General features: G+C 44.4%; 1 protein-coding gene across 4 annotated transcripts in view; it reads left to right on the top strand.

Moving 5' to 3' along the window:
* nbeaa (neurobeachin a) overlaps positions 1 to 27,940 on the top strand; it is a 74,001-nt gene that overhangs the window by 10,611 nt on the left and 35,450 nt on the right. For all 4 annotated transcript variants that reach the window (XM_062558169.1, XM_037468253.2, XM_037468256.2 and 1 more), the window contains exons 2-12: positions 11,703 to 11,934; positions 13,939 to 14,039; positions 15,620 to 15,715; positions 15,907 to 16,028; positions 17,708 to 17,834; positions 19,070 to 19,189; positions 20,298 to 20,444; positions 25,063 to 25,260; positions 26,258 to 26,391; positions 27,048 to 27,156; positions 27,716 to 27,868. In XM_062558169.1, the coding sequence (XP_062414153.1) occupies positions 11,703 to 11,934; positions 13,939 to 14,039; positions 15,620 to 15,715; positions 15,907 to 16,028; positions 17,708 to 17,834; positions 19,070 to 19,189; positions 20,298 to 20,444; positions 25,063 to 25,260; positions 26,258 to 26,391; positions 27,048 to 27,156; positions 27,716 to 27,868 (1,539 nt within the window). The remainder of the gene's footprint in view (positions 1 to 11,702; positions 11,935 to 13,938; positions 14,040 to 15,619; positions 15,716 to 15,906; positions 16,029 to 17,707; positions 17,835 to 19,069; positions 19,190 to 20,297; positions 20,445 to 25,062; positions 25,261 to 26,257; positions 26,392 to 27,047; positions 27,157 to 27,715; positions 27,869 to 27,940) is intronic.

Raw genomic sequence — 27,940 nt, forward strand, 5'->3', positions numbered from 1 at the left:
GCTCAGCCTCTTCATTCTGAGTTTCATAGCTCAGTGCACTTGAAAGTTTTACTCATGTTATGTTATATTCTCCCGGATGGTGCCACTGTTTGTAAATTATTCCATCGTTATGGAGGCTATGAGATGAAGTATTAATGCATCAGATCCCCTCAGGACATGCAAATGATGAAAACCTACCCCTGTAACAGAGAAGGAGCTGATCTGAAAAATATGGTTTATGTAAAAATATTGCATAGGTGAAAATGTTCAAAATCTGAATCTTAGTTGATGGCCACTAGTTCCTCAACATCAAACGGTTCCTTTTTCAAGGTTTTACTTCCAAAGCTCAGGCTTGTGACAACTGCACTGCTGTTCCTGCCGTGCCTGCTGTCCTTCAAGCTGCACAAGCTTCAAACAGAACGCCTTCGCCGAAGTCCACGGCCGCCGCCGAGTCTCAAGTGAAGCTTCTTGTCTTCATGACAAACGGTTGCATTTGTTTTGCTCCAGCATGATGAGCTTCTGTATGTTTCCTGGACTCATGATCACACGTACAAACATGTGTGTGGTATTTATGCACAATAACATACAGTACTCATCATGCCCCACTAACCTCCACAACCCTAATTTCTATTTGTGTGTGTGTGTGTGTGTGTGTCATTCCCGGCCCTGTCTTATGATGACGGATTACTGAGACTAATTGGAGCTGCTTGCTACCTCTCTTATCCACCATCGGCCCTGGCTCAGTGGAACAGTGCTCTCTATTGTTTCACCACACGGGTAACTCGCGCACAATTGTGTGAGTGCCTGCACTCGTGCATGCACACGTCATACCTGCTACAGCACATACACTCGGCCGAACCCAACAAACAGATAAGTCATCCTGAATAAGTGCGGGGCTTATCTGCTGACCCTTGAACTTAGCATCAGCTGGTCTACACATGCCTCATCCCACGGGCAGACAAACAAATGACTGAGGAACTGACATGACACGTGATTATTATTTCGAGCACATGGCGACTCTCAGTCAGGAGACTCGATTTGTTTTGTCTCCTATAAGCCCGGCGAGGTGTAAGCAACGTGCAGGATGCCCTGTAGGGCTCCACTTCCTGTCAGCTTCTTTGAGATGAGCACATTTGAGTCGAGTCAGGGAGAAGGCGCGAAGGCCTCGTTAGACTACGCAAGCCTTCCTGCTTCAACTCCCGTGACATAACACGCAAGGATGCCCTCGTTACTGCCAGTCTTGAGAAAAATATAAGAAGAGAGGAAAACGCCGTTGTCTCCTCAATAGAATGGGATTTTTCCCCCCCCCCCCAAGCAGAAGAGGGCAAAAAGACGCAGCACCGCCTCCTCCTACACTGCATGTGTCTTCCCTCTGTAGCAGGTCCCATTTGTTTCATGCCTGTCCGTTCGTTGGCGCCCTCTCAATCAACCCTCTCCTCTCGATGCTCTTTCCTCCCCCCATCTTAGTTTTTCTCTCAGATCTTTCATCTTTCTTTCTCTGTCTCTCTCTCTCTCTGTAGGCCTTGACACTTCTCTCCCTTTCTAGTAGACCTCTTGTACCTCGCCATACCTTTTAATGAGAGTTTCTCGTGCGGTGAGGCCCAGGCATTTCCATGATGGAGGCTGTGTGTTCCTGTGGCTACCGCTGCTCTTTGATAGTTATCTGTTTGATGTTGTATTTTGTTGTATTTTTTTTTTTTTTTAGGAATTGTGATTTTCCCTTTTTTTTAAATTAAATTTGACTCATTTCTCAGTGTGTCCAGTGTTATCTGATCATCCATAATGGTTAACAGTACTTGTGTTTACAAGTGTGTTTTACAATATTTTATAAGTGCATTCTATCAGGCCACATTTATTCCTTTCTTTTGTCTTGATTTTCTGGTAATGACCCCACTAACACTCAATGAAACTGGATCAACGCATTGGAGAAAGCTATAGCTTAAAATGCAGTTGAAGATAGATGTAAATTTATTCATGAAAAAGTGAAATGGATGATTATATTAGCTGGGAGCAATGTTTCTAAGTAATTCTTCACCACCGTCTCAAACACAGTTTCCTTCACTATAGTAAAATGCTGAATTTATTATTCAGCGAACACATTCAAGAAATTCAAGTCTCCAACCCTCTGATAGTTACAAACACGGCAATCATTTGCTTTTAAATGGGAGGAATTCTGAATCCAGATCACCACCAACATCCTTTCAGTTGTTGATGTGCAGGATGTCTGACCTTCAAACCAACATCCACAATGTTTATTAGATCAGCAGCTAACAGACGGACAGCCTTATTTGTGTATAAAACTACAGTCATATTGGTTTGGGTATTGGGCAGTATGAATATTTTCTGACATTTTTTAAAACAATGTATTGTTGTTATACGTAATCTTGATTCCTTTTTAATTGCAGTATTTTCGGTCCCAATATGCCGTTCTTTTGCAGATATTCCAGTTCGGTGTGTGTGTGTGTGTGTGTGTGTGTGTGTGAGAATCTGTAAACAATGTATGTAATCACGGGTGAGAGAAAGTATCACATTCAGTGTTTTTCTGAGACAAAAAGGGGTTATATGTTTTGTTTGTTGCCCAATAGCATGTGACGAGGCTTATTGCAAGATCCGTTACTAAGCCGCTTTGGCCAATCAGGTGGCAGACATTTTAAACTGCAGTTGGACGAAGTCAGAGTTGTGATCACTTGCGATTCTCAACCGCTGTAAGTGTGTATTTGAATGCGTGTGTTTATGACCTGGATTTCTTTTTTTTTTCTAAGAATATCAGCCAAGAACAGGACGTTTGTGTTTCTGCTGCGACACACACAAACAGCGGAGCTCTCGCAGCTTTCGGATTTCATGTCAAAGCCATATTTTGCTGTCACAGACTCAGACTAAGTCCTTGAAAAAAAAAAAAATTGACTGTATTACTACGGCAATTAGTACACCTGCAGGTTCAGCTGTTTGTCAATGAATTTTGCAGCCCCAGAGAAGGATTTCCACAGGGGACCCTTGCCTTTGTCAGCAGGCAGAGAGCAGGAGCTGTCCGCTGTGCTGAAAGCAGTCTGCTGCGTTTGTTCATCCGTCTCGTCCGTCATTTCTCTCGCCTTTTTTCCCCGAGCAAACCTTCGCACCGTTACTGCTGCAGCACATTTCCATTCTGCCCCGATTGTGACGTTCTCGTGGTCTCCCTTTTCTTCTCTTAATCTCTTCCTCTTTGCTGCTCCACTCCTTTCCCCTCTTTAAATGAACCCGTCACCTCCCACACTTCAGTAAAGAGACATTTGAAAAAAAATAGATGCTTGTTTTTTTCACAAGCTCATCATCCAAGTAATGTTGGATTATTTTGGGGGGACGGGGGGGGGGGGGAATTCTCTTCCCTCCCGTCCCCATACTCTTCCTCTATCTACACTCTTTCCCCTTGTCGTGTGCTCATGATGTCATTCATGTGAATCGCTGCAGCTGCTGTGTGTGTGTGTGTGTGTGTGTGACTTGGTGACGAACGGAGCGAGAGTGTCTGCGCGAATGACTAAGACTTACAAGACCTTTTGCAATGAATTTATTCAAAAGGCTATTGCCCTTTGAACACTGAGTGTGTGTGTGTGTGTGTGTTGTGGCTGCGTTTGTGAAGTGTGTGCGAGGGTTGGCCGTGGATGTGGTTGTATATGTGCGTGCACAGTATGTTTTTAAGCTGGCACTCGAGTCAGATGTTGGAGGTGGGAAAGGTCCCACTGAACTGGCTTGCAGAGAAATGGAGACGAGCATAAAGACAGATCACAGCGGGTATTACTGTCCTATCTCGCCCTCTCGCCCTCCTATTCTGTGCAGCTCTCCCTCTTTGGGTTTCTGGCGGCGTTAATAGAATAAAATGAAACTGACAAGCCAATACATGGGAGCACTCAATAGCTTTGCTTCTCTTTGATGTATGTACAGACTCACATTCATGGTTATTTTTGTGGAAACTGCCCACGGTTCAGCTCTTGGCATCGAGAACACGCCTCTCTGGATTTTTAATCTAATGGAACTGCAAAGCGTTCAGCTATTCGCTATATTCTAGGTAGCTGTTGCTTGATTGGAATTTGTCACCCTCAGCGCGCGGCGGCCCTGCAAGAATAACACGGGCTGATTGGAAACAAGCCTTCCTTGACAAAGGAACGCAATATTTATGCATACATGACTTTCCTCGTATGCCACTTGATACCATGAAGCGCTGCAGTCCGGAACAGCTTTACGTGTTGCTGGAGGCCCACATATAAAACTTATTTTTGAGGCCTGCTCCGGGTTTCCACGTCAATAATCAATCAATTTGCAATGCAGTTCCTATTTATTTAGGAAGCTTCAAAGAGCTTTTTAAAAATGTATGAAGACATTTTGCAGATTTACAGAATTTTTTCTTTGATGTTTTATAAATGCAAAAAACTATATTTTTCCTTCTACTATTGGCAAATGACCCTGACAAAGACCCATGTATAATGAGGCACAACCAAATCTTTGAAATATCCATTTTCTGTCTGCATTGTTAAATAAAGACACTTTATTTTTGAGGGAGACTTGCATGTCATATTTTTCTCAACCATATATATATATATATATATATATATATATATATAAGCACAACTCATAATGTGGTTGATAATCATCAACGAAACAAACTGCAAACCAAGACTACAGCAGATCCAAACCAAAACTTGAACCCGTCTTACCCCCCATTATTGTGTATTGGCTCTGTGATTCGATGGCTTCTGTGTGAGAGAGGAGTGAGGGATGAGATCAGTGTTGATGTCAAAGTGTGGCTGCTGCATTTCCACCATACACATGCAGTCCATAGAGCTCCATCTCTATGGACCCCTGGCATGGCATCCTTTGAGGCACCGGGGTGCTCTGAGCTGCATGCTAATGTCAGCATGCTCACCTATGACCTTGCTAGCACACCGACGGTTAGCAGACCCGATGGTGGCCCTAGATCGGATTGGATTAACCAAAGGTCGCGAAGGAACCTGAAGAGAACATAAACGCTTGTGCCAAATATATCCAAAACAATGCAATGCATCACCTTTTAATAATGCTAATACGTGGGTGTGTGTGGAGGAGAAAAACCAAGAGGATTTTGATTTGGCTCTGATTTGTGTGTGTGTTCATGAGTCCTCGCCATTTCAGATGTTACATTTTCAAATATTTGCGTACCTCTAGTTTGAGTTGTTATTATATCATCTTAGGCCAACCTGCTGCCAATGAAAATTCAGGGAATCACCGATTTCGGTCAGAAATACCCTTTGAGGACTACAAACATCTGTGTCAAATTCTAGTGTTTTGACATTTCAATCCAGACCCAAAGGTGTGGTTAAGAGTTAACCACGCCCCTCAGCGGGCTCATGAATATTAAGCAGTTTTCCCTCTACTGTGCATTGTGTTGTGCATACAGTGACACTCATTGTGAGCATGGAAGACTTGAAGCACAGTGGTTTGTTCAGTGTCAGTCTTTGTTCGATCGAATGACGTCACTGAGGAGACTCTCCTGCCTGGAGCGATCTGCAGCGTTGCTGCTGCTCTGTTGTGGGTCTGGCAGTCTGAAGACGTCTGCCTGTGACACGGTGTTTTCATATTTTGAGTCTAAAAAAATCTAGCAAGTAGTGACTGAGATATTGTTGAATACATCTAAATGACATACTCATAATCATTTGAGCATTTAACATTTAGAATTTCCTCAAATCATCAATAATGTAACATAGTATTGCATCCTTCCATTATGCATTATGGTACTCTCTGTCCTCTTTACAGGTTTTATGGTGAAGGAAATCATTCAGGGTCCACTGCACACACAAACCTGCCTTGCTCGTGGCCCAACCCACCCTTATATCCCCAGTGGGATTCATGTAATTATTGTAATTTTGCAGTGTCTGATGTGTGTGTTGACTCCTGAAACTGCTCCGCTGTGATTTCTGCAGCGTACTCCACTTTCACTCGTCCTATAAAGCCCAACGTGAAAGCCCTACATTTTCTGCACAACAGCTCTTTACTACGCCATACTCTCCATGGCTGATTACGCTAAGGTTGCTGAATCGTCCGTGTGTGTGTGTGTGTGTGTGTGTGTGTGCGCGTGTGCGCGTGATTGCATCGTGTTGTCGCTGTGAACCAGGTTTCCTGATTGTGGCGCTGTGTGTTGTCCCATCTGTGCAGACACTGGTACAAAGGCCCATGGGAAATGCAGTCCCGGCCGCTCCCCCCCGTGTCTGGAGGCGACACTCAGTCAACATGTCATTGCTGATTACAATCACAGACAGATGCTCGGCCTGTTTCCACTGTGACGTCTCATCCCCACCTTCTTCTTTCCCCTCCACCACTGCTTTCCTACTTCTTCTGCCACACTCACAGTTCACCAACCAGTTTCCGCCTAATCCTTTTGTGTAACATCCAATTATCTGATTAATGCGTTTTTAGGATTCACAAGTGAATCGTGTACTTTTAAGAAGGCAAAGAAAACGATGGTGACGTCCCGGGAAGTTTTGCTTGACGAATCATCAACTGACAATTACATTTTTTAAGAGTGTGCCAATATCTTCTGCTTAAATTCAATTTTCACGTTGCCCCTGTGTCCCCCAAAAGCCAGTGAGCTCACATAGATCCTCTACCAAAAGCTTTGGAGAAACTAAGATTAGGAGAAGTTTACCCTGAATATGAATGTGAGCCGGCTACAGAATTAGCGACTTCTTTTATCAATGCTGTTGACCAGAAATTAGGTCATGCAGAAAACAGAATGTGGATTATTGAGTGTTTCGAGGCCAGTTGAGCCCCAATGTAATCCATATCTTTATAGAGATTTGCTACGGTCATCGTCGAGGCTCTAACCCCTCCGCTGCACAATGTACGGCTGTGGGCAATAAAACGGATGTGCCATCCTGATAAGAAAGCACAATAGCTCTCAGCCTCGGTCTCGCCCTCATTGTCTTGCATTGCTCTATCGCTCTCGTTCAAACACACGCACACACACACAGACGCACACTTTCTTGTCACTCTTGTCTCTTCCCTCCGATCTGCTTCGACCTGCAGTTTTCACCGTCCATTCTCCTGTTTGTTTCGTTTCCCTCCTCTCGTCCCCTGTTTTCTTTTCTCCGCCCTTCACTCTCCTTCAGCTGTGCTCTCCTGCGCTCCGTCGAGCCCTCTCGGCGAAGGGTTAAGTGTATAATCTGCCATCTCATGTCTAGATGGGCCTCTCGTCTCCTCACTCGCGCGGCGCACAAAGGGACTGAATGGCCGCGGCTCACTCAGTGCGGGACACAAATGTAATGATTCACACACACACACACGCACACGCACGAGCACGCGGCCCTCCAGCTCCCTCTCAGGGGCTTTGAAGTTGCATATTGATGATGCCAGCTCCAAAGGCTCAATTGAATGGGCAGACGTAGAAGAGCCGCCTATTGACCGTCCACTCGCCTCTCCGACCTGTCGTCTCTGACAGCCGTAATGAGCAACAGGTGCCTCTATTGCCGCGTTTTGGCCGTGAGAGTCATCCAATATTCAACAGTCAGTCGAAGTAATCGGCCAGCGTAATGGCTCGTTTGATGGGGCATCACAGCACTGCATAATGAACTGTGGTGGGTCTGCCTCACATTGTTTTTTAATTAAAATGAGCATTATTCATTTAAATAAACGGAATTAATGAGAGTCGCAGTGTCCTAAGGCACAAACCAGGTCAAAATTCAAAACATCGCAGGTTTAACCACAATTAAACAGATTATAAATCAGCTACTCCTTCAAAGACAATCACAAATGACCCATTTTGTCTGTGTGTGTGTGTGTGTGTGTGTGTCAAGGCTACTGGAAATGAGAACAACAGCAGAGATTTAGACCTGACGCAGGTTTCTATCGTAGCGGCGCGGTAACCATGACAGCGTGACAGCGAGCCAGCATGCACTACACCAGCACTCTGGCACCGAGGCGGCTCAATGGAATTCAGCCATCATTCATTTTTATTTTTTTACTCTCCTCTCACACTGCGACAGATCAGAGCGTCTTCGGTGGGGAGAAAAAGGCCCCCTTGGCCTCGGCGCGACGCAGGACCGTTTCTGAGCTGTGTGGCTGGTGAGAACGAGTCAGGCACACAGAGGCACCTTGTTTTACGGTTTTGGCAGGTCGAGGTGGCTGCTCATATAAGCTCCTTGTGGCGCAAAGACGGTCCTGGCACTGAACCCCCCCCCCCTACCCAGCTACACCCCGCCCCACGTCCTCCTCAAACTCCCAAGCTCCAGCCAGAGTTGATGCCAGCCTCCTCCAAGAGCTCTGTGTGTGAGCAGCACTGAGAAGTTGCTCCGACTATGAGATCACAGTAAAGGAAAAGATAACGCATGAGACTGATGCTTTGCACAAAAAAAGAAACCACATAATATGATCGCCACGATCGGAGAGTGAAAAAGACAGCTATGTCAACGCTAGTTGATTCACCGAGGGGAAGCTATTCTTACATTACAGACCGTGAGGTCAGTAATGTAAGAATAAGGCCTTGAGCAACCAATGCAGTTTACCGTACAGGAGGCATATCACATGCAGACACAGATTCATAGCTCCCACATCCCTGTCATAAGTTCACAAAACCAGGAGGGATATCGATTGGGATTAAAGAGGTCGTCACTAGAAACGGCTACTGAGGACAGGTTCTTTGACTCACTCGCTGGTTTTCTTTAATGTTTCTTACGCCTCCATCTTTTTAAGGAATAAAAACATACAGACATGAGCAATCAGTGTCACAGTGCTTCCAAAGCAAACGTCTTCAACCACAAGACACTGAGGTCAGTGCCTGCCTTGGAGGAGAGGGGGGGGGGGGGGGGGGGCAGGGGTTGGCACTGCCAAGCCCCTTTATCCTAACGCGGTTGGCATAATGTGGGGCCCTGTTTAAGTGTGCGCGTCCTTTTAACCACTGGGATTCGATGTTCAGGGCGGTAACGGCTTCTTGTGCGTGCTCATTCACGCGATCCCTCTTGCCTTTTGTGAGAACTTCCCTGGCGAAGAGAGAGATGGGATTTGACATCGTGGACACGCGTTGTCTGGTGCAGGAAGGGTTCGGGAAGGGGGGGGGGGGGGGGGTTTGCGAGTGTTTATGCATAACAAGCATGTTCCCTCATAAAACTAATTAGCAGTCCTTTGTCCGTGCGCGGAGCGGCGATGATGATGCCGCTCGAGTGCGCTCAAGCTGCTCGCGATCAACCTTACTGCCATCTAGTCAGCATGTTTATTTATACATCAATTAAAAGCCCCACTTGAGCCAATAACGGGCGCGGAAATGCTCCATCATTTTGATGGAAGCAACTCAACATGTAGAACATGTATTCGATGGAGTGTTTGCATATTGAAGGATGTTTTTCCCCTACTCTCCTCTTTCTGTCCATTCTTCTTCGAGGCCCCTCTCCTGGTGCTCTAGGTCCGGGAGCCCCTTCTTGCCAGTGCCACCGAAACTTTAGTTTGCCTTCCAGATGTTGTTTTGACGAGTTCTATAGGCACTTCCGTCTTTTTTCTTTCATCCCTCTGTTTTTTCCCTGCACCTGCTCTCTTTTTTTTGTCTCCTTAAAGTTGGTCATGAGACCCAATTTGTTGCGGTCGTTTGCGTGACCCCTCTCGCAATTGCTGCTGATGTTTTGTGCACGGGTGGAAAGTGTGAACAAAGGGAAGTCATGCTCGTGCTGTACACGTGTAAGAATGTCCTGGATGTGTGTGTATGTGTGTATGTGTGTGTGTGTGTGTGTGTGTGTTTTTCTCGTTATAAGTCGCTGCGTATCCAGTTTAAGCTTCAGCTCCGTGGGATATCGAGCCCCCTTCAGACAGGCAGGTTATATAGATGCTGGCGGACGCGGTAGTCCCCTGCGTGCCCTTTAATTGGGAACCTCAGAGGAGAGGGGAGAACTCGATGCAGGATGAATTAATTCCTCCCCCCTTTATTCCGTGCCTTGTTGCCGAGGTCCTCTCTAATCTGTGCCAGTGCGATCGCAGAGTGCACAGGATCAATTCACTTCAGAGAGAGAGAGAGAGAGAAATGAAAAATGAGATGCCATTGTTCTTCGCGGGAGAGAGTAAAGGGATGAGGAGCTGGTGGAACAATATGGAGATTGTGCACTTTAAAACGCAATCAATCACAAGGTGACACGAGGCAAACCTGATGCAACACAAGAACCACGACCCGCGAGGCTTCACCCTTAAACTGTTACGTCTCACTGCGGCTGACACCGAGTGTGTCAATGGGCCAACATGTGACAAATGTTGGTGTTGCTTTCAGTACTATTGTGTAGTATCAAGGACACCTTCGTTTGCCCTGGATTTCATCTTTTCTCTGGCAAGGTGCTCCAGCATGCATTATTCTTTTAAAGCAAAATCAGATACTTTTCCTTTCTAATTTAGAAAATGTTATCTAGTTGTCACATACAACCATCGGCCGTCAATGTGAATACGAGGTGGCCGCAGTGACGTCACACACCGGTTTGCGGTCTACGGTTTTGATGCTGAATATTTTAAACGATGCAATCAACCTTCACGAACTGCAAACCCTCTGAAAGTGTAAAAGTTGTAGCTCGCCCTAAAGCAAACCCTGCTGAACCATCATTTACAAAATGAACATCGCGCTGTATTGAAGAAGACTTGAAACGAGCTTTGAACCACATCCAGCGGTCATTGTGAGCCGATGGAGTTTGCTCAGTTGTCATGGCGATGGCTCAGCTTTTGGTTCAAGCCAGCAGTTCCACTCTTGTGTTGGAAAAAAAAAATCCATTTCATCAAGATCTGGGTTAACAGCAGACAATATTAAATGGATTCCCATCTTTTAGTTGTTTAAAGCTGTTTCGTCATAAGCAGAATCAACTCAGCTCCAGTTTCCATTCCTGACTGTATGCAAATCGACGCCGGCACGACACCACTCAGCTCTTGTTCCTTTCGGATAGTGGGAGACTACTCTCTCCTTTTCATCTCATTGTGAAAAATACGGTTCGTACTTGAGCTCTCCATTACTTTCCGCTCTGCTGCCTGTGTAAAGACCGCGTTCACACTTCCATTCGGCGTCTTTTATTTCTGCTCATGAGCCTTGGTCCCGTCTCATAACCTGTTGCATTTTTTGCTCCCATCCAATTGAATAATCTCACTGGCGTTCTCTCAGATTGGTGGTTGCCATGGCTACCGCTCCTGGATAATGCTGAGGGTGAACTGCGGGGGTATGCTTGTGTTCCCGCAGTGCGAGTGTGTGCATGCCTGTGTTCGAGTGTGTGTGTGTGTATGCTTGTGTGGCTTATTGATATGATGGCTCTACTTTCAAAAGTAATTGCAGCGCACCTGCCATTACCGGCCATTTGCACCCTATTTCAAAAGTCTGATGTCCTCTGACTAATACTATCTGAAAGGAAAAAAAAAGAAATGCATATTAGTCAGTGTCCGTGTTTGTGTGCATTGGTCGACTGTGTAGATCTAAGGGAGTGGAAGGGGACAATTTCCAAGGCCTGCTGTATTTTGAGAGTGAGTGCTGTGCTCCTCACATTAAAGAGAGAGGAGAGGAGACATGGTGTGTGTACATGCGTGTGGATGAAGGACATATATTTGTTGCAGTATATATGTGCCCCCCCCTCCCTAACCAGAATCGGCATCCATCAGACGCCAGGCTTACCTCTGGTGCAGACCAAAGGTGAAATGCATCACTTAATCATTCTTTTTCTCTCCCTCTTTCCTCCCCGTCTCCTCCATCCTCCCCCTTGCTCCTCCCGCTCCTCCAGCTGGTGGGTGGCGAGTTTGACCTGGAGATGAACTTCATCATCCAGGAGGCGGAGAGCATCGGCTGCATGGTGGAGCTGCTGTCCCACTGCGAGGTGACGTGCCAGGCCGAGATCTGGAGCATGTTCACCGCCATCCTGCGCAAGAGCGTGCGCAACCTGCAGACCAGCACCGAGGTCGGCCTCATACAGCAGGTGCTGGTCAAGATGAGCACTGTGGACGACATGATAGCAGGTGAAGCAGCTGTCCTTTGATGAGCACTTTGATGAGTTAAAGAACGCACAACGGCAGAAAAGGAGACTGAAGGGGTCGTATGTTGAAATCCGGATACAACCGTTCATTCAATTAATACGTTCCCACTTTACTTTTAGTTCAATCTGAACAAAAATAATATATTCTTAATATTGTAGCACTATTTTCCTGAAGCACACGGGTTGGGATATTTTAATAAATATTACGTTATGGTAAAAAGGTAATTCATTAGCCTATAGATGTAATTTTGGGCCTTATTATCAAGAATATTTAAATCAGAAATAAAACTTTCTCACAGTTATACAAGTAAGACAGAAGCTAAAACAACAAAATCAGCAAGGCTGAAGAATAAAGCTCTTTGTGGCCGAGAAATAATTATCTCTGTTACTTCTACACTACAGTGTTTGCTTTATTTATCTTTACCATTTATCCTTGTCAATAAGAAAAACTGTTCCGTTTATGTAGTCAAATATTGACTATTTTTAGTCAATATTTGAAGATTTTTTCCCCCTCTCTTTTACCCTGCATAACATAACTATTAAGATGTGAGTGTTTTCCCTGCAGTTGGACTTCATAAAAGCCCAGTGGTGCCGCACTAGCGCAGTAATGACACCAGTATGTTTAGTGTATGCTGTGATTTGTAGAGAAAGACCAAAACGGCACACAAACAGCTGTGTCTTTACCTTAATGCGATTGACCTTGACTTGCCTCCAACGGTGCCTCGGTGTGCTTGTCACCTCCTTCCCTCCTCCTCTGTGTCCTCTTTGTCCCTCCGGCTGCTGCAGGATAACGTGCTTTGTAACTTCTGCCGTATTACGGCTCAACACAGCAGAGCATATGCCGCCCAAGTCAATTCAGTGGCAATTCCCTCCGACTCCCCTTCTGAACCGTGATTCTAACATTTTTTTCAAAAAGCTATTTAAAATGCCCTACATGGATTGATCGTACCAAAAACAGAGCTTAGGGGTTTTGAATCTAGGACGTCGTGTATTGCGTTTTGCTCTCACACCAAGCACCTCAGTGAGCTAGCCCTCTGCTTTATTCCCTATTGCTGGGCTCTGGCTAATGAAATACTGTGGGAAGGCTCTATTCATATCCAGCAGGCCTAATGGGAAAGAAGAGCCTCTGTAAGCAGATTGCCTCGCTCGGAGAGGACTGCGCCGTAGCCATATCGCACTGATCTGTTGTGGCTTTGTAAATTGAAAGCCAATGAGGCAGTTGGGTAATTTGGACTAAACAAATGTCCTTTTAACACGTTGTAGTTTTTGATTATCTGCCAGATCATTCAGAGGAAAAACCTATTGACGGCTCAAATTTTGACTGAGTGGACAAATTAAAGGAAAAACATTTTGGGAGATAAAAGTATTTGCTTTCTTGGCGAGAGTTATCTGAGAAGAGAGATGCAACTCTTAATGTGTGTATGATAAATATGAAGCAAGAGCCATCCGTAGATTAGAAGCAAGAAAATAGTCACTTATTAGCCAAGACATATTTTATTCCTGTCCTATAAGCTGATCTCTGAAACTGAGGTGGCCTTGAGGTAAGATACTGTAGAAACATGGTGATGCACTTATGAAAAGATAGTTGTTAATAGTGTTTCCCATTTCTGCTAATTTCTGCTCTGTAATCTATATTAGAATAATTCAACATTAATTTACAGCCTGTTACTGTTGTTAGTGTTACATTTGTTTGCTTTTTGCAGCTGAGAGTACTTAACTCTCTGTGTGTTCGGCCTCATATCACCTGAAGTATTAAGATTCATGGATGAAAAGGCAACAACCATTCGAGTTTTATATGTTTGTTACGTGTGTTTTGTCTACAGCTGGTAGGTCTGAGTACTTTCAACATGATTGTGTTTTAACAGCAGATATTAGCGACTTCACCTTAGTTTGTCAGAGAAGTAATAGTCGACTGCTGACTCACAAACACAACAAAAAGAACACACACACACAGGCGTTACGCTCACTATCGTCTGTGTTTCCTCAGACCTCCTGGTGGACATGCTGGGAGTCATGGCCAGTTACAGCATCACGGTGAAGGAGCTGAAGATGCTCTTCAGTATGCTCCGGGGAGACAACGGCATCTGGGTGAGTCAGTGGACACGTTAAAGAGCTTCAGATGGTTTGTTGGTATTGTTGTTGCGATATTTAGGACACTAAAAAGTGGAAAAACATCACCCTGTTTATCTTAGTGACTTTACCCCATTCCCAAATGTTGTAGTTAAAGTAAAGCTTCAATGAAGATTAATTCTTGAAAAAAGCCTAAATCCATGATTAATGTTTACATATATCTGTATGTATTTTATTCATTTAAGAGAAGAATAGATACATTCATGCTGTCTATTTGCTGGCAGTCGTACACCATTAATTGTCGGGGGAAGCTAAATTCATATTATACTAGATTAATTATACAGCACGAGCTTGTTTGTATGCCATTAGTCTGGGTGTCACTTAATGGGGTGGATGTGCTAATAGACAAGAATACAAGAGGATGGGTGTGTATGTATGTGTGTGTGCGCGTGTGTGTGTGTGTGTGTGTGTGTGTGTGTGTGTGTGTGTGTTTGGATTGATTTGGGAGTGAATGTCAAGACAAGGGCAACTCGTCTCATGTTAAGCTTATTTCTCTCACAATCAACATTATTAATGCAACAGAGGTTTGCGTGTGCTGCTTTTGTTAGAGCGATAGATCCATGCTAAAAGGGAAAAACACAGAAGCAGGCTAATCAGCGCTGGAGGTAAAACACCTAGAAGGCTATTCCCTTTGGGGAGCCTCTCATTTCTTAAGCAAAACATCCTGCCCTTTATTCACTCCCTACGTAACCACGATCTTTTCTCACTCACATCCGAGCTGCCCCTCAGGAGTAAAGGCGTTGCTTCTTGGGCTCATTTTATCTCTTCTTCCCCCCTCTGTCAGACTTTTACCAGGTACATGTAGATTCCACCATCTCCTAGAAACCCCAGAACAGGTTCTTCTGTGTAGAGCTGAGTATTCTGTGGTTGTGTGGTTACAGTCCGTGGACGCAGTCCAGACATAGTTTGATTCGTAAGCTTTTTCCCTCCCTTAACCTCATGAACCACTCTTACATCTGCTAGAACTTTGCCCAAATGGCTTCACAAAAAATGCAGAGAAATAGGCCTTAGAGGCCAGTCTCAGAGTTCAGCTGTGGACATTCGGGATGGTTCTGTAAATCTGCTCACTTGTTGGGTTAGTGTGTGATGTGTGTGTGTCCAGCCAACCTCGTCAATAACACCCTCGGGCCCCTTCTCGTCAATCTCCCCTTCCACTCCGGCTCCAGGACAACCACAATCAACAACCCCTGGTCACTGATCAGTGGTCCATAGCGAGACCATCATCCATCCCCCCAGCTCTCTCTCTCTGCACCTCCTCTGTCGACTAACACCTCGCCCCCCTCAACTCCCCCATCCACCTCGCTCCTATTTCCCAGTCTTTTCCAATTCCCCCCCCCCCCCCAGCCTCTAGAGACAGTTCGATAAAGGGTTGCCATGGTATTGATGAGATGTTGTCCGGGGAGGGTGGAGGTGATTGAGGAGTTATAGATCCAGCGGGGTTGTGGTGCAGATGTGATGTCACACAGATTCTCCCGGTTTTAGTCCCCCCCCCCCCCCCCCCACATACTATTTACACTCTCTCCTCTCCTCTCTTTCAGCCGAGACATGCTATCAAGCTCTTGTCGGTGTTGAACCAGATGCCCCAGAGACACGGTCCTGATACCTTCTTTAACTTTCCAGGACGCAGTGCAGCGGTGAGACTGATATTGAATATGCTAAATATTTTCTTTAAAGCGTGGCTTTTGTTGCAGTCAGTCAGCAAATCTAAATTAGCGCTTCACCATTGCAAGGAGTTGAATGGTGAAATGTGAAGTAATGACCGAGTGGTTTATTGATTGCTATAAACACGGGCAGGATCTGATGCGTCTGTGCTCCTCCCCCCCAGGCCATAGCATTGCCGCCAATTGCCAAATGGCCTTACCAGAACGGATTCACCATCAACACTTGGTTCCGACAGGATCCACTCAACAACATCAATGTGGATAAAGACAAACCGTACCTCTACTGGTAAGTAGAACGTCGTCCATCTGGACTATTATGTAATGAAGATAGAATCCTTGTAATCGCAACTGGGACTGAAAAAATCCCCTTTCCATCAGTTTAATACCATACCGTCAGTGTTTTTATTGGCTTTAGATATGGAATTTATTGTCCTTTTTTATTGACCCCCTGACACAGGTTTATATATTTTGCTTGTGCAGTTATGTCAAAATCAAGATCTTTGTGTCAGTCCGACAGGATCGCAGATGAAAGGTTTCTTTGTCACGCTCCTTTTTTGTAGCACTATTCAGTAAAAAAGAGTTAAAAAAGACAGAACTCGATGCAGCACAGCTTTGAGAAACGTGTTCGTGTCAGACGTTTACCTCATGCCGACCCTACAAAGTGCCCCTCTTGCTTCTGCCATCACTATTGATCCAGGCAAGGAAAAGCACACAGCGCAATGAAGTAGAAGTCAAAAGGCATTCTGGTTAAAGTCAAAACAAACTAAGTGAAGTCAACATGAATGACACAGGTTTGAGGTGAGTGCACTGTACTTAATCAGAGTGCCACAAAGCTGCAGACTTTTGCTGCCGCCGTACACTCTTCCACACTACGTACCATACCAAGTTCCTTTACCGACATGATAAACAGGTAACTCATCAGACTGAATGAGAGTTAATAGGTAAGCAGATCATGAATGAGAACATCCATTTAAATGTCAGCACTCCATTGTGAGCGTGCTAGCGCGTGGACGCCTCCACTCGCACCACGCTGGTTTGCCGCTAGTGCCGTTAGCCACTACGAACCTTCATTAGCTTTGACCTTTTTATTAAAATTGAACTCCTTTAACCCCCACCGCTCGGCATCCTCACTCCACCCCTTGACTCTGTGACGCTAACCAGCGGCGTCCTCCCTCCGCCCCTCTTCCCCCTCACGGTCAAACACGAATTCTCCATGAGCGGAGACGTTTTTTCGAGGGAGCTGCGCCCGTCTACAGGCGTCTGCTTATTCCCATACCACCGCGGGGATGAGCTCTGATCGGGATGTAATCCCATTGCCTTAGTTACCGTTCTTCACGTTGTCATGGTAAACGTGGAGCGGTAAAGTGAGCATGCCCTTCCTCCCCCCCCCCTCCCACCCTCCTCTTGCCCTGGTCTTATCATCCCCCTCCAGATGCAGTTGCTTCTCCAGCCGCCTGTCTCACAGCAGCCACGATAACACACCATGTTCCCTTCCAACATGCACAAGGGATTCACTTGAGAGGGGTTTATATCTGCTCTCTGGCTCTGCTTTATGTGTGATCCTTCTGGGCCTTTTTTAGAAGTGATATGTGTGTTGTTGTTTTGGGGGAAGAGGCTTAGCTGTCAGAGCAGATTTTACGTGGAGGTTTGCAGTGCGGGAAAAGGAACGCTATTTGGAGGGAAATGGAGGGACGGAGGGTATTTTTCCACAAACCTGTGGCATGGGAAACTGCTTTAAACCTTTTCTGACTGGTATTGGCTTAAACAATGTGATATATGAGTGTTAAAGGTGCAGTTGTAGTGGAAACAAAAATATATATTTCAAATACAGCCGGTCTGACAAGTCAAATTAGAAACAAACAATTGAATAATTTGCTGTGCTTTTGTTCATCAACCATTTATCAAGCAGTACCATCAATATTTTGTAAACTGACATTACTGTAACTCCATCTGATTCCCCTGCAGTTTCCGCACCAGTAAAGGAATCGGTTACTCCGCTCACTTTGTGGGAAACTGTCTCATCGTGACATCGTTGAAGTCAAAAGGAAAAGGCTTCCAGCATTGTGTGAAATATGACTTCCAGCCCCGCAAGGTAGGAAAACACACACCTGCCAAATCCCTCTAATGTAGCATTTTTTTTTTTATTCAGCGCAAACTTTGGTAACTCTGTGCATCCGGAGTGTGTTGCTGCCCTCTGCTCCATCTACCCTTCACTTACTGGGGAGGGTAGATAAGGCCTGTCAATTAAGACCTGCACACTGCCACACTACTGCTTTGTCAGCATTCTGTTACTGATTTACACACACACACACACAAACACATGCATGCACCCATAAGCACACATTCACTTGATGAGACGGCCTTCTGCAGTATTTGCTGACCCTGTAGAATTTGTGCACTGCCTAACAAAGTTCCATTTGACCAATTTATAAGTGACCATGTCTCACAGCATTTTTCCCCATTATGTCCACTTGTTAATCTGTGTGTGTGTCTGTCTGTGTGTGCTTGAACGTACATGCGGTATTGTGCACGTCTAAGTTATGTATACACAAGCCAAAGATGCGAGCTTCTCCTCCTCCCCCATGCGGTCTTTCTCTCCATTGTCTGATCTCTAGGGAATCTGTGTATTGTCATCAGGGGAGGTGCTTTCTCGTCTACGCGCACACTTATGCGCACATGCACTCCATTAAATGTACATTACGGTTGAGTAAAGGGATAGTTTTGGAGGAGTTCTGGCAGAAGGATGATGTTCACACATTGTAATCTTTCGTGTTGCTTAACGCTATTATAGAGGGATAACCCTGTTGGAGGAGCGTTCTCAGTATTCAGTGACACAAGTTTTACAAACAAACAAACAAACAGTAGTACTAACAGACTAAAATGAATTGTTGTATTCATTAAGGGCAAAGCGTGAAACAACCCAGTTCTATAGTTTAGGCAATATTGTGAATTAATGAAAAGTACAAATGTACAAAATAAGTATCTAAATCAATAAATTGTCCACACAATGTAAGATAAGGAAATACTGAAGCGCTACCTAAGGCATAGAAATGCAAGTACAACATTTAATAACATGATGAGAAAGAACGTATAAATCAATTAAAACTGTCAAAAACATCAGAACACCTCAATCAACATTACAGTTCTCACATAGACTCATAACAGACTCCCACTAGTATTGTTCCTATATAAAAGCCTGAGGGAAAACAAACAAACATCAAACTTACTCATTCTTTAATTTGGTGCAATCTTGCATATTTATTAGTTTTGTGTTTTGTTTTGATTCATCGTCCTGTTTCTCTCTGAATGTGTTTTTGTATTTTCCAGTGGTACATGATCAGCATCGTCCACATCTACAACCGCTGGAGGAACTCAGAGATCCGTTGCTATGTCAACGGTCAACTGGTCTCCTATGGCGATATGGCCTGGCACGTCAACACCAATGATGTAAGATATTTTCTTATTACAGGGAGTTTATTTTTTTATATGCAATCTTTATGGAGAATAATTACGCTAATATCAACTCGAGGACGGAGGAGACGCGGGTGCAGAGTCGGTTATGAATATTGAGTTTATTCAAACGCTTCTGGTGAGAATTAGATTTTCGCAACAAAATCAGATCTATAAATCAAATGCTGCTCCAAAGAAATCCGTTACAGTTCTGGCGCTACTTTTCTCTCCCATCGTGATATTGGCGAACCTTTGAGGTTTGCCCTTTGCATTCGTCCGCTGTGGACGAGTTCGCCCTTGGGCCCCGGTCCAGCGCTGCTCGCCCAAACTCCCAACTTCCAATTTTTCCCTTCACCAGGGGACAGGTAGCCGGACCTCTCTGTGGCTGAAGTGCCTTGATCACACTCCCTTCCCACGTTTGCTCTTGACATTGGCTGCAATTACCAAGAGCAGTGTTATTGTCTGAAAGGAAATACCTTGGCCTGGAAAAGGTCTTATAGTTTATCAAGGCCCACCGATAGACAAGGAAAATAACATCCAGTACGCCATCCAGTGATAGAACAGGTCTGAACATGCGTTGATGCTATCAGAGGTTTGTTTTGTCCTGAAGGCTGAAGATACAACATTTCATAACTTTAAAGAAGCAGGAGTGAGAAGATCTCATTGTGATAAAAGGTATTGCAGGGACGGAGTAAATGAAAGGCAAGTAGAAGGTCATAACAGGTGATGGCACAAAAAAAAATCACTTGAAAGCCATCAAAAGTTAATCAGCCTCACTGTAGAATACAACATATTTATGACCAGAAATTAAAAATGAATAATTCATTAACTGGAGACGTCTTAAAATGTGACGTTTTTCTTCTTGACATGTTGTATTTAACAATCGTTTTAAACTTCATTAATCCTGTGAGGGCAAATTCTTATCCTTTACAGCAGCCTTTGTTTTTTTTTACCATGCATTTTGGGATTTAACATAGTAACTGTCCATCTATATAAACTGTGTCTGCTTCTGTGGTTCCAAACAGGACAGCTGTGAGAATCAGAAATGTTGGATGTCACAGCTCATGTTTTTTTGTTTTGTTGCTGTGCTCTTCTTTTTTTTCAGAGCTACGACAAGTGTTTCTTGGGCTCATCAGAGACTGCCGATGCTAACAGGGTGTTCTGTGGTCAGCTGGGAGCCATTTACGTTTTTAGCGAAGCTCTCAACCCAGCTCAGATCTTTGCTATTCACCAGCTGGGCCCGGGATACAAGGTGAGTCATTGTGCGCGTGCGTCCTCATCACCCACCGTACATCCTCCAGATGTTTTACTGCGCATCAATGTCACGCACCGTTTCTTAGGAAGAATAGCCGGGCAACGCGAGGATTTCGTTGTCAGTGCTGCTTAATGCTTTCTTTGACCGCTCAGCGAGGAGTGGCTGGGGCCATCAATCATTCATGGGCTGTCGAATGCAGAAGTAGACCGTTTTTTTGGGTGCCAGAGTGCCCCTGGGGTTGATAGCTTGAGTTTTGTCACTTGATGTTTATACGTATAGTGTAATGTTTCACATACTGTGTACTCTCTCTTGTAGTGTAATAATCCTGCAGTTTAAAGTATTGGTGTACTGTTTTTTGCGCAGGCCGAAGCGGCGGTTTCTATTGGGATTTATTCCCATCAACACAGCTATTCATGCTTCAAATGTGTCCATCTGGTTTGATCTGTATATTTTTTCAACACTTTATGATTAATATAAGGCAAATAAGATATAAGGCAAATAAGATATAAGGCAAATCTACTTTGCAATATTCTAAACAACCCTTTTTTTTAACCAGAATACAGACACATCTACAGCAATAATATTCAGTGCACATGAGGCAGAGATAATCAATATGTAAACCATAGCCTCACAGTCAAACTATAACCTTGATGCAACACATTTTATTGTCCATAACCGCGCTTTTGACAGGGGGCTGTCTCGTCTGGGTAATGTAATGGGGACACAAACGTTTTTCATTTTGATAAATTCTGCTTCTGTGAACCAAGTCATCACTGCTATCGCTGAGCTATACGTATATACATGTATAAATTCTCAACAATGGATCCTAATGAAAGATTCTGGTGTGAGTGAGGGTGGTGGCTACCGTGACAAAGTAATTTTGCGAAATCTTATAGGCCACCTGGATTTTATTGCCCGCATTCTTTTAACGCGTTACAGAAAGTTGGAGTAGATGACGCAGATTGAGATTTAAAGGGAATAATGACGAAGTAAAAACCCAAACTATTGCTAAATGCCTCTCGGGAATAACAAAGTGATGTCTGGAGTGTGCAGTTTACAAGTATGCAAGGGTGGATTTAGCCCTTTAATGAATAAACATCACTTTACCTTCTTTCTTTTTTTTTTACCCCTACATTATAGATTTATTCAGACGAGACATCACTACCACTGAGCACTTTAAAAGAATCCCGCGTCGTCGCCTTTCGGCCCGGGTACCGGAGACAGCTGAGATGTGGCAACACCTCGCCAGCTGTCTCTTCCTTGTTTTGGCAGACTCGCCCGCTTCGGGCCGCTTATAGCTTGTTTATGAAGGTGTCCAAATCTGTCGAGATCTCATCACCACGCAGGGATAACTGAAGCTGCTGATGTGTGGTAAACAGCTGCTGGTGTTTCAACAGTTTCTTACAAAAGGTACACAGCGAATCGGGAACTTGCTTTCCACCGCCAAGGTGACACTCGTAGAGAAACGCCCCGACGACATGCAGAAGTAGAGCAAAGCGCATCCCTCTCCAACCCCTCCCCCCCCCCTCTCTCTCGCACGTTATAGACGCGAGTGCTCTCGTGTTCCTCCTAATGACTGCTCGCTTGGGCTTTTGCTGTTTCTCGGCCATGAATACTGATTCCTCTCCTCGTCACAGTACACGGTTTCCTGTGGCTGATCAGTCCGATGATTGCCTCTCCGCGTGGTGCAGAATGGGCTTCAACGTGCGCCCAGAGGAGACCATTAAATGGCTCAGTTGTTTCCAAAGCCGCTGGCCTCGGTGCGGGTTTTGTAATGATGAGGTTTTTTTTTTTTTTTTAAAGGAGAGCGCCAGTGGGACTCTGCTTGTGTCGCACATCTTCCCGTCTGAACGCGGAGGAGAGGCCCGTCCCTTGTTACCACAACTAAACACGGGACGAGGGCGCGCGCATGTGACAATCTGCTCTCGGAGTATGGTCTAATCCGTGCTACACATATCGGCATACACATGTGTGCGTGCGTCGCTCTGTGCAGCCTCTCGGGCTCCTCCGCTGTCGGTGTTACTATTCAGTAATGAGCAGCGAAAAAAGCAGACAGCCACTCTGCTCGCTCCGCCAAACAAGCCGTCAGCACAGGGAGGCTGTTCAAGGTCTCCCCGCTTGGCGTGGCTCATGATGGCCGGCGCGCTGAGCGTACCGAATGCCTGTGGGTGTGCACAGTTCTGCACTTCCCTGCGCTCCTAACGACAGAAGAAGGTGGACTGTGACATCTTGTTTTACAGTGTGAGCTCCGGTGGTGAGAACGTTTTTTTTCGTCTTTGTGTTTTGTCGTCCTGTTGTTACTCACACGTTACTCACACGTGTGTTGCTGGTTGCACCCATCATCATCCAGTCCAGATTTCCTCAACAATCTGGCTTCAACGTACTTAATGAAGCGCATTGAGTGTCTGTCTGGACACCTGCATTGTGTGTTTTTCTGAACACAAATCTGAATTGTGTGTAATTGTCAGATTCTAGAAAACTTTCATTGGGTCTTTTGTTCTGTGCATTGTAATACCGACTGGCTGAATATCAATAGCTTTCCTAAAATCATGGATGAAACACCCTAATTAGTGTGTGATCAATTTCAGATTGTGTTTGGGCAAAGCGCCTGCTTGGCTCTTTGGTGCCAGAACTAAAACTTCAAAGTTTCAAACCGGTTTTCTATTCAGTTGTTAAAAAATATCAAGTGATAGCCAACCCTATAATTGCACATACGGAGTAATTGATTCTTCTGATAACGTTAACAAAATGACAAAAATTAGTTTTACAACAACACTTTTGCCACGTGATGGGGAGGACTCATTGTGGAATCAGAAATTTGTGCGTATGCTGAGCAGAATGCAGTAAGTGTGTGTGTATGTGTTTCTCTGTGTGTGTGTGTGTGTGTGTGTGTGTGTGGTTATCACTGCAGGTCAGTGTGATATCTGCAGCTGCCAGATGTTACCGAGGCGGAAGATGTCGCTTTCATTCCTCTGTGTGCGTTTGTGTAACCGGGGGAGGAATAGTTTAGATTCTTTCACTCTTGCCTCCTTCTCGCGCTGCCTGTCTAATGTTGATGAGTTAAAAGATCCATGCATCCAATAATAATACTTTGAATAGTCTGCAAATATCTTGTATACTTTCAGCTTCCGACCTTCATTGTTTAACACCGCAACATAGATAAAAGCTCACGACTACATCCATACATTGCATGCTGCACAATTACACACCCACATTTCATAAATGCACCACAATAAATTAGCTTACACTGCAGAAAAATGTGCATCCTAATTAGTGTATTAATTTCGCATCCAGGCTATTCAGTAATTATTTATTGTGCAGAGGACCCACTAACCTTCAAAATATACTAAAGAGCAATTTATTTGTGTTTGTGATTGATTATCCTTGTCTACGGCTGCAGTATTCGAGGTTAGTTTGAATGGATACGCTATTTAGAATGGCGGTTTAATCGAGACGCTGTCTAACTTATGCTGGCCTACAGTGTAAGTACCATTGATTTCTCTTGTAGACAATGTTGTTGCTGACATTAATGTGTGTGCAGGTGTCAGGGTTGCAGTGCTATACACGTACTTAAAATACAGATAATAGTGTGATATTATATATTGTAAGACCGTGATATTTTTAAGGAACTCGCGCTGTGGAGGGGCTGATTTCGTCAGATATTGCCTCCACTGTTCAGCGCCCTCGTTGCTTCAGTGGGAAATTTAGTTCTGCATGGTTCAAACCGCTCAAGGCCCGTTTTCTGCAGCAAACCTCAGATGAAAGGTTTGGAAGGAGACGGGCCTGCAGGTCTGTGAGCACCCGGGGCTGCTTCATGTGCAGGGGCTGTGCAAGGCACCTGGGGACCCAGGCGCTCGGAGGGGAGACAGCCCCCTTCTTCCTGGAGCTGCTGCAAAGGTTGACAGAGCAGCTCGCTGGCCTTTCATCTCTTGGGGCTTCATGCGTGTATCCGCACACAGACTGATTTAATAAAAAAAATAGATGTACATGCACACACAAAGTGGGGCCCAGACAGCACGTGATGTCTCTATGGAAAAAAACATTTGCCTGTATGTGAGCTGAGGAGACAACATTCCGTTAATTTCTTTCTAGTTTCCTGTGTGTGTCGTCTGCATTTCAGTACCACTGTAACATCCATTCAAGGACAAAAATTGGAAAACCGGTCGAAGATACTTTTCAATTTCAACACAATAAAAGCTCAGCAGCTGGTGGAAAAGGTTTGAGTAGGTGTTATTTGCAGGACAAAGGTAACGTAATATTCAGATGTTGCGTAACTCAAATATATTTCCACTCGTACGATTTTTGTTGGTTTGCTACAAAAGGGAAGAGCTAAATTTAGAGCCGCAGGTGCCTTTCCCCCCCCTCATCCATTGGCCTTTTCCATCTCTTGTTCTGTGCTAATTGAATTAGTGCCCGGGTTAGCGCTGTGTTCATTAAGCTAATGCTTGGTTGTTTACACATCCTACAATCAAGCTGACTCCATCTTGGCTGTTAAACTCGCACACACAGACTCACACTCACTCTTCTCCCGTCTTTGGAGAAGTCATTTCTCTCTAGAGTTAAAAAAAAAAAAGGTTCACACAACCTTTGACATCTTGTTTCTCCATCACGGCAGAGCACTTTCAAGTTCAAGTCGGAGAGTGACATCCACTTGGCTGAGCACCACAAGCAGGTTTTGTACGATGGCAAGCTGGCCAGCTCCATCTCCTTCACCTACAACGCCAAGGCGACGGATGCACAGCTCTGCCTGGAGTCGTCGCCGAGGGAAAACCCCTCCATCTTCGTCCACTCGCCGCACGCACTCATGCTGCAGGTCAGTGCCGCTGGATGCTGAGCGGGAGCTCGTCAACGACCTGCTTACCGAGCTGTGAATCAGTGCCAAATCTCTTATTCAGTGATCCGTGTGTGAAAGTAGGAAATGGCAGTTCAGTCTGGTCATCAGGCTGGTTCGTCACAGTCCGACTCGCACTTGCCTCAAGTGAATTTGTGAGGAATCTGTTGCACTCTGCCTGAAGTACTGTAGTAGATGAAGTAGAGTACCACTGACTGACAATCTAGAAATCTACAAATCCACATTGCGATACATTTATCACCAATGAAGTTCACAATTTTCCCTTCTACTGCGACACTCAGGTGATGATTTAACTTGATTTAACTTGTTTAAGCTCATTGTTTTTAGTTGTTTGGCAGTGCATTTCTTTCCCTGTGCATTTTGTTTACAGCTAAAACGTTTAGTAGCTCGTCTTGATTTCAAAGGATGTGCTTTTGCTCCAGCTGTTCAGGCAGCAATTAGTTATTCACAGATACAAAGGCTACATGTGAGTCTTATTGTATTCTAGTATTTCAATCAGAGGTCCTGCAATCATCCACAGTTCATTTATTCAAGACAACAGAAGTCAAGCTCACAGAGTTAAACAGCACTATGGGGATTCTGAACTGTCATGTTTTTTGCTGAAAGCAAAAAGATGGTCTTGATTGTGCTACAGCATCAACAATTAAACTTCAAATAGATGTAAATAAATCTGCGTGAGGGAAGCTTAGACAATAAACAATAATATAAACAAAACAATATATTTTGGTGTTCAAATCCCATATTGTGGCTGAAACTGCCAAGTTCTGAGAATTACCATTCAATATTTTAGTAATGGTTTATCTGTGTGTGCAGTAGATGTTTTTCTGTATGTCTGATATGATACATGTTTAATTGACAGTGAGTGTGCCATGTTTTATGTGTCCATAGATGCACACGGTACAGTATAGTTACAGTATGATCTTTGTCGGCACTAACAGTCCATTTCTCCGTCCCACAGGATGTGAAGGCCATTGTTACCCACTCCATCCACAGTGCCATCCACTCTATAGGGGGCATCCAGGTCCTGTTCCCTCTCTTCGCTCAGCTGGACTACAAACAGCTCAATGACTGCAGTGTGGACACCACAGTTTGGTGAGTGGTCTTCAAAAATAACTGGAACTAAATGTGTGAAAGTGTTTTGTGGTTTTCCTTGGAACAATGAGCTGCTTTTTGAAAGTTCTCACCCTTTAATCACCCTGATACCTCTCCATTACAGAAGCCTTAATGCATTCACCCACATCATGACTCAACGACACACCTCTTTAGACTATACCTTGACTAAAACACTAACAAACGGTAGCACTAACAAATTGTAGCACTTAAATCGTACTTATAATGGCACTTGTAATGGCATCTAAAACATGTTTTGAAACTGCCTATTTGACAAAAATTGTATTTTCTTGTTGCTTGTTCTTCTGAGTTTGTATCTCCACGGTTGAAATGCACATATTGTAAGTCGCTTTGGATCAAAGCGTCAGCTAAATGACATGTAATGTTTAGCAGCATCTAAAAACTATTTGTCAAATATCATCAGGGAGACAATGGTATCAAAACAAAAAAACAAACAAATCCACATCCTGTGTAAGATAAATGATTGAGAAAGGGAGTGCTGGCATGAGGAGAGTTGCAGCAAACAAGGACCGGGTTTTCTTTCCTTTTCAACTCATATACTCTGACAGAGTACATGTAGCAATCAATCAATGATTTCCCTTTACTGTTACTGAAATGTGTGTTTGCGCATGTTGCAGCGCCACTCTGCTGGCGTTCCTGGTGGAGCTGTTGAAGAGCTCTGTTGCGATGCAGGAGCAAATGCTGGGAGGAAAGGGCTTTCTAGTGATTGGCTACCTGCTTGAGAAGGTCAGTAATGAAGAGTTTGTGTTGCATGCCATATTTATTTGTTGTTGGGTGAGTAAGGAGAGTAGCTTCGACTTCCACAATGAGCCAGGTCGTTCTTCTATAATGAATTGTGGTTTTTTTGCTTGTGTACGGCTGCTGTACACTGCAGCCAGGTGTATCTATTATATTTTTACGCAGTATATTATTAAGGTCAGGCAAAATAACATAATCATCCATCTGTATTACAGAACCTCAGTCAAAACCACCACCAACTACATTAAAATAAATTTATTTGATAATGAAAGAGGAAATCTAATTTCAAATATTGTAGTTTCACGCATCTGGGTTTTTGTCTGTTCTGAATTCCTTCTAAATTGGGATGTGTGTCTTGTTGCTATGTCAATCCGTAACCACGGCAACTACGAATTAACAGTTTACAATTTTGTAAGATGTAAATGACTGAATGAAGAATTTGTTTTAGTTAACACTTTAAACAACTATGTTATTGACAAAAACAGGGTTTTGCGTTACCAGTCGAGTCAAATGACTCATGAGTTTATGTTTTCCGTCTTTTCTCCAGTCGTCACGGGTCCACATCACCAGGGCGGTACTTGAACAGTTCCTGTCCTTTGCTAAATATCTGGATGGTTTACCTCACGGAGCGCCTCTCCTCAAGCAGCTCTGTGACCATGTCCTCTTCAACGCTGCCATCTGGATACATACCCCTGCCAAGGTCTGTTTACTTGTGTGCATCTACTGAATATGTGTGTGTTTTCCTGACCTTGCTGCAAAAAAAAAAAAACAA

Source organism: Pungitius pungitius, chromosome 16 (assembly GCF_949316345.1).
Source record: "Pungitius pungitius chromosome 16, fPunPun2.1, whole genome shotgun sequence".
Lineage (NCBI taxonomy): Eukaryota > Metazoa > Chordata > Actinopteri > Perciformes > Gasterosteidae > Pungitius > Pungitius pungitius.